Genomic DNA, 6,771 nt, shown 5'->3' with positions numbered 1-6,771 from the left:
ATTTTTAAAATTAAATAGAAAAGAAGAAACTGGAGTTGAGGTGGCAATTGGCAAAGGCATGTTTGGGTCGAGGTACAAACAGCCCAATTGTTCCCTTCTGGCAAAAGCCATCTAATCTGCTTGCAGCACTCTGCCCAAACCCCAGCCGTCCGATTCAACTCGCTCCCACAGCCACTCATATGGATGCGCACACAGACAATTACTTCAGTGGGACCCACATTTCGGAGCTATTAAAAAAGTAGCTCACACACCATTGTTGCTGCCAGTTTGCCCCCACTTTTTCGTCTCTCTCATCAGTCTTCTCACTTTCTCCATTTGGTAAAAATAAAATATAAAAAAAATATTCATTTGCCCCCTCTCTCTCTCTACTCTCTCTCTCTACACTCTCTCTCTATACTTTCTCTCTCTACACTCTCTCTCTCTCTCTCCTTCGCGCACTGGGACTGGGTAAGCTGCTGCTGCTGGTGGCTGCTGCTACTGCTTCTCTCTCGTCTCTTTTTTCCTTATGAAGTAATTTTTTTAATTTACTTTCCTTTTTTCAATTTCACTATTTTTTTTTTCATGATTGTGTAATTGCTTTGTTTAATCAAATATGCAGACTGATTTAAACTATAACTGCTCTCTGCTCCTGGAAATGATTATTTATTGTAGACGAAGTGATTAATGAAGCATTGGAGTAAGCGAAGTTCCTTTTTTGTAGCTGCTATTTTTGGAGAAACAGAAGATTAAATAAAAATCCATGGAATTATTGGCTGATTTTTTAATTTTTTTTAATTTTTTTTTTCCGAAAATGTGATTTAGGAATTGAAAAATCGAAAAAGTAGTATTAGCGTTGGAAATTGGGGGAAAAGAAGATCTCTCTCTCTCTCTCCTCTTTCTCTCTCTACTTATTTTCCATTCTTCCTTTCCTGTGCAATTTTTATGGGTTATGGTGATTTCTGAGGTGTTTCCACGTCATTGAGGATGGGCAAAGCGACGTCGTGCAGTGTAGACCTGCGTTTTTTTGGGTTTTTTTTTTTTTTTTGGGGGGGTAAAACATTTTCCCTAGATGGGGGGGACCATAACTGCCTCCATTAACTACCATTATTTTTTTTTTAATTTATTTTGTGATTGAAGAGTGAAAAAAGCATCTGGAGCTAAAAAAAATCATTTTCTTCTTCTTTTGGTTATTAAATCAACAATTTTTTTTATGGTGGTTTAGTTTGGTTGGAAATCACTGAAAGATACAAATAAAGGCTTGATTTATATTTATTATCAATTTTTATAAAACAGATTGAGAAATATTTTTTGATTTCGTGTTTTTTTTTTTTTTTTTTCGGAGTTCTTAGTCGATTGAAGTAGTAGTGTGTATTTGCTGTCTTTATTGTAGAAGAGAATTGAGCATGTCGGTGATAGATAAAAGGAGTCTTTATTGTACTTGGAAAGTGTTGGTTATATACTAGTAGCAGTGAACAGTTAAAATCTTTCTGTTATAGATCTGCTGTATTAAAGACGGCTGAAGATAGAGAGAGAGAGAGACTATAGTTTCTTTCCACTTTCTTTTCTTTTACCAGAAATTAATGTTTTGCTATGAATGACATAGTATGAAAGGCTTTTGTTAGCTGGTTGAGCTGTAATTAAGAGTCTTTCTGTTTATCTGTTGTTGTGATCATTGGGAGAACGATAAATTTTAGAAAAAGAATCTGAATATCTTTGCTGCGGAAATATTGACTGAATCGAGCTTTTAAGTTGAAGAATGAGTGGTTATTGCTGTGATTTATCACATCATCGTAAGTGTTCGATTCACTTGTAGCCGTGACTTGTGGATTTAGGGGTTGAGTACTCTGTACTTCTGGTAATGCTAAAATCTTGATTTTTAACCCTTAGAAAAGTATGTGAGTTAACTTTTCACTTTTATGATTTGATAATTTCTTGAATCAGGGAACTGTAGTTTCTATGCTGGGTGATTTCCTCTCGCATAAGCAGCCTAATGTTTTGGATATTTTTTCATTTATTTGATCCTTCTAGAAAACTTGTGCTCGGTACTCTACTTGTTATGTGGGATTGCTTCTTCGATATTTTTTTTCCTTCCAATGCATATTTTTAATGGCGCTCCGATTTTGCATTTTGCAGTTCTTGTCTCTAGTTTATGATGCATTTGTGGTACAAGGATAATTAACAGAGCCATATAAACCGTACGTATTTTCTGAGATGGATTGGAATGCAAAGTGGGATTGGGAAAACATTGTTGCCTTTGGTTCAAAAGCATCCGAAAGTCCCAAGAAGCTGCAATTAGTAGACTGGATGATTGTGGACGATGGAGAAATCGATGCCGGATCTTTCAACCCCTCCATGTGTGGTGGCGGCAACAACAGCGGTGGTGCCGCCTCTGGCTCCGACGGTGGGCATGTTTCTTCTACTAAGAGCTCGATATCAGCTTCTACAGACTCTTCCACAAAGGATGTGATGCAAAGCTCAAACTTCAGGCTCATGACTTTCGACGGCTTTCCTGAAAATTTTAGCAACAAAATCGAGATGAAAGAGACTGAGGTTTCTGGTACTTATCCAGTTCTCGAGGCTTCTGTTGGATCCGTCGAACCATTAATCGGTCTCAAGCTCGGAAAACGAACATATTTTGAGAATAGCGGTGCTGGAGGCAATGTTAAGAGTGTTTCTTCTTCTTCTTCTGTGGTGCCTAATACATCCACCAGTTTGTTGAAGAAAACTAAGTCACCATGTCAAAATCTGCCTGCACCACGCTGTGCAGTTGATGGCTGCAATGCTGATCTTTCAACGGCTAAAGATTATCACAGAAAGCATAGAGTTTGTGACGGCCATTCCAAATGCGCAAAGGTTATTGTTGGAGGCCTTGAACGTCGTTTTTGCCAACAGTGTAGCAGGTTATTTTTTCAAAAGAAGAACTATATTCATAAATTAGATATCACTGTTTGCCATCTCATATGTATTTCTGACACATGATCTTATTAGCCAACTATATCTTCCAAGATGAACTGCTAATCCCTGCCCGTTTTCCCACAAATGCACACAAATATCAGCAAGTCTGGACAATAATAAAAAAGTTGATGTCTTTTTTTATTTGAAGGTTCCATAATTTGTCTGAGTTTGACGAGAGGAAGCGCAGTTGCAGAAGAAGACTCTCTGATCATAATGCACGGCGTCGGAAGCCACAGCAGGAGACTATCCAGTTTAATTCGACAAGGCTCTCATCATCGTTCTATGGTATTTTAAACAATTTAATACTCTTAGAATATGTTTTGCTACATTCCCGATTACCTGTATTGGAATATGCATAAAGAAAATGTACGCTTTTTTAATCTTTAAGTACTGATCTTATGATGAACTTATGAGGTCCATTTTGGAACCTTTTTTCTCCAAAAAAACTAATCATACTCATCTTGCATAATCAGGTGCTTGACCTTACTGAACCTTAGGGGGATTGTTTATGTTTGTTTACATTGTCTAGCACTATTTCTGTTAGAATACAGTTGGAACGGTTCGACAAGAGAAAAAAAAATCACTATTTGTGCTGCTAATAATTTGGTCTGCAAAAACTTTTTCATAAAGGCAGTAGTTTACATTTAGCTTCTTCCTGTAATTGTAAGATCTTCATAGTTCATTTTTGTCCGTTTATACAAAATGCCTCGAAGGTACAACACTCTCGTACCGAAACTCGAAAGAGGTAAAAAACTATTGGAGTAAGAAAGGCGATCAACAGTGGGTGATTTCTGTTTATGGTCTACAAGAAATCAGATTCTAAGTATGATACACTAATAATGTTTCTATTTCCGAAACCGAAACCCGAAACCCGAAAACCTGAAACAAATGGAGTAAGAAAGGCGATCAACGGTGGCTGATTTCTGTTTATGGTCTACTCGAAATCAGAGTCTAAATTTGATACACTGATAATGTTTCTATTTCCTTTGATAAGGTACAGGGGGAAGGCAGCAGACGGGTTTTCTGTTGAACAATGGTCCACTTATTCAGTCTGGAAATGCTGCTAATACCACATGGGGCAACACGTGTAACTCCAAGTTCACCCTAACAAAGGGTTATCCTTTCATATCTAATGGAAATGGTGTTTCTGAGGAGCAAATGCATATGCCAGGAATCAAACTGCCACATGCCACAAATATGCACGGTAATACATCCAATGAAACTTTTGGCATCGAATACTTTTGGGCTAACCTAAACGTATTATGTTATGTCCAGATAGTGTTTACTGTTACGTGATTGTTCATTTTATCATATCGATTTTATCGCTACACTCCTGTTGAAAATTGTTTGCACTGTCACTTATAGACTAGACTGAAGTTACTTAGTATTGACTGCCACTACTATAGATATCTTATTGATTAGGGGTTAATTTGTTGAGTTTTTGTTTTTACTTGAACAAGAAACTTTCGGGGCTATTCCATTTTGATGGATCTAGGTAAAATAATATTGATTACGAGTTGGGAATAAATGTTATCCTAAACAGCCGTGTGAAAAGTTAAAAAAAACTCGAGATTTGGGAGATACATGCTGTCACACGTTGGCATTTGCTGGTCCTTGATTCAAATTGGGATAACCGTGGATAGAAGATTTCGTGATTTCGTGTTGTTAACTGCACATGCATAAGCAAAATTGATGAAACTGAAAATTGCTATGACATATGGAACAACAGCCTGACTGACTGCTCATGGCTGTGAGATTACGCGCTTTGTATTTAAGTTGAAATTGGAATTAAATCGAAACTTATGTCCTAGGTCTATGTATAGTTTCCTTAATTGAATTTAACACATCGACTATGGTACATTTTTCACTTATTTGCAGTGGGAGTGTTTAAAGTTAATGTGAATCATGAGATTTGGACCAATAATCTAGTTTCTTTTCGATTCCAGGTTCGAAGGGATCACATATCTCTTCCCACTTAGATGCAGCAATGGAGTACCGCCGTGCTCTCTCTCTTCTGTCAACTAATTCCTGGTCTTCGTGTGGACAAGAATCCATGCCACTCCACAATCATAATAATAATAATAATAATCCCATGATGCACGAAAACGAGACCTTTGTAACTCAGCCGATGATGCACACAATTCCAGAAGGTATTCCACTCTCTGCTTCTGGTTCGGAATTCTGGCTCAGTACTGCTGGACATCAATCAACTCACCACCACCGTACCAACAGTAACAACTACGACGAAATCCAGCTTTCGGTTACACCGTACGAGCCCGACTTCTATTCTAACATCTTAAACTGACTACTATTCACTATTCGGAAAAATTATGTTCATGACTTATTAGTTGTGTTGTCTTTTTTTAACTTTATTTATTGTTGAACTTTGGAAGAAACTATGGTTGCTTAGTGGTAAATGGATAATAAATTTCTGACATTATTCTAGATATTAATTGTTTTTATTTTAATCTTGGTGAAATTTGATTGATGAATTTGATATGATTCCTCACTTCATTAATTAGTCATATCAGTAAATAAATTATAACTATACATTTTCTACACTGATTATTAAATTATTTTTCTCTTGAAATTGAAGGAAAGTAATTTTTTTTTTTATATATTTAATTTGCACTTTGCAGTGTTCCATAGACAAGTTTAAAGTTTTATACTGTCTTATTACTGTAAAAATTAGGGTAAATTACAAACACCCCCCTGAGGTATGGTCAAATTACAAAAAAACCCCTCTTGTTTGGATAATTACATCTACCCCCCTCAACTATGATTTTCTCTTACCTTTATGGTGCCAAATTCAACATAGTCATCTAGATTCCGTGAAATGTGCTCTAGTTTGTACTCTTTGTGTAAAAAATACAGTTTCCGATGCACCACAAACTGATATATACAAGCTAAAAATCACATATTATGGTCATCTTGCTTCATAATGTAGAGTTTGAATGGGATAAAACGGGTACAAAAGTGATAATATTCCATATAATCTCGAAGATTTCACTAAATTTGATGAGTTGAGGGGGGTGGTTGTAATTATCCAAACAAGAGGGGTGTTTTTGTAATTTGGTCATACCTCAGGGGGGTGTTTGTAATTTACCCTAAAAATTATATAACTGTATGTTTCTTCTTACTAAACGACTATCTTTAAAGTGAAGATTCAAAGTAAACTAACACTTTAATTTCCTTTTATTAAATGATATTCATTAGTTTTAAGTTATTATATTAAAGATTCCAATTTTTCAGTCACCTCTGATACAAAATACATAATAACATTAATATTACTAGTGTAATTTTTGGGGAAAAAAAAACTTTGGAACTTTCAAAAGTTATTTTATGAAATAAAAATCGATTTATTAAATCCCCCATGTGAAGAAACAAAGTAAGAAAAACACATAGTCAAAGTAATATATTGAATGGTCCCACTACTACATAGGGATGGGAAAATTGAATTACAATAATATTGGGCCCAAATATGGAGAGAACAACTGGAAACAAAGGTCTCACATTAAATATTTGCATCCACATCCCCTAAACTTTGACCTTTCGGTAAGTAACCCCAAATGTTTAACTTTTTGGCATATATATTCTTCAATTCATTTTTCCGTTGGCAGTCGTTAATTTTGGGGGTAGAGTAGAAAATTATCTTATATATAAAAGAAAAAAACGCTGGGCAATCCTAAAATGGCCTAATGATATTTTTTTAATTATTTATTTTTAATATTTTTTCTCTAATAATTTCTAGCTATTATTTTTAACAATTATCAAAATTAAAACTAACACGTGAAGAGTTCTACCTTATTGCTACTTATGTAATTATTTATTTTTAAT

At 35.4% G+C, this 6,771-nt stretch overlaps 1 protein-coding gene across 9 annotated transcripts; it reads left to right on the top strand.

The window, feature by feature from the left end:
• Window positions 1-261: 261 nt before the first annotated feature.
• On the top strand, window positions 262-5,381 carry LOC105962382 (squamosa promoter-binding-like protein 2). Of its 9 annotated transcripts, none has more exons than XR_016034215.1 (6): window positions 262-510; window positions 599-676; window positions 2,113-2,879; window positions 3,083-3,219; window positions 3,929-4,662; window positions 4,758-5,381. XR_016034215.1 is itself a non-coding variant. In XM_088825210.1 (6 exons), exons 3-6 carry the CDS (start codon window positions 2,191-2,193, stop codon window positions 5,237-5,239), a joined length of 1,389 nt encoding a protein of 462 aa, XP_088681336.1. In that variant the 5' UTR covers window positions 265-510; window positions 599-676; window positions 2,113-2,190; the 3' UTR covers window positions 5,240-5,381. The 9 variants fall into 9 exon arrangements, 7 of the variants coding, with proteins under 7 accessions (XP_088681337.1, XP_012842137.2, XP_088681336.1 ...); XM_088825210.1 differs by having other exon boundaries at window positions 265-510; window positions 3,935-4,138; window positions 4,881-5,381; XM_012986681.2 differs by having other exon boundaries at window positions 265-510; window positions 3,929-4,138; window positions 4,881-5,381.
• The last annotated feature ends 1,390 nt before the right edge of the window (window positions 5,382-6,771 follow it).

This window comes from Erythranthe guttata, chromosome 11 (genome assembly GCF_056151865.1).
Source record: "Erythranthe guttata isolate IM_541 chromosome 11, IM_541, whole genome shotgun sequence".
NCBI classification, from domain to species: Eukaryota; Viridiplantae; Streptophyta; class Magnoliopsida; order Lamiales; family Phrymaceae; genus Erythranthe; species Erythranthe guttata.
Note: the sequence above shows the minus strand (reverse complement) of the source record. Positions and strands in the feature narration are given on the sequence as shown.

Coding starts and splice junctions, on each gene's coding strand:
- LOC105962382 (XM_012986683.2), top strand. CDS start 2,191: ATGGATTGGAATGCAAAGTGGGATTGGGAAAACATTGTTGCCTTTGGT. Junction 2,880..3,082: donor TTTTGCCAACAGTGTAGCAG/GTTATTTTTTCA, acceptor TTTTATTTGAAG/GTTCCATAATTTGTCTGAGT. Junction 3,220..3,928: donor GCTCTCATCATCGTTCTATG/GTATTTTAAACA, acceptor TCCTTTGATAAG/GTACAGGGGGAAGGCAGCAG.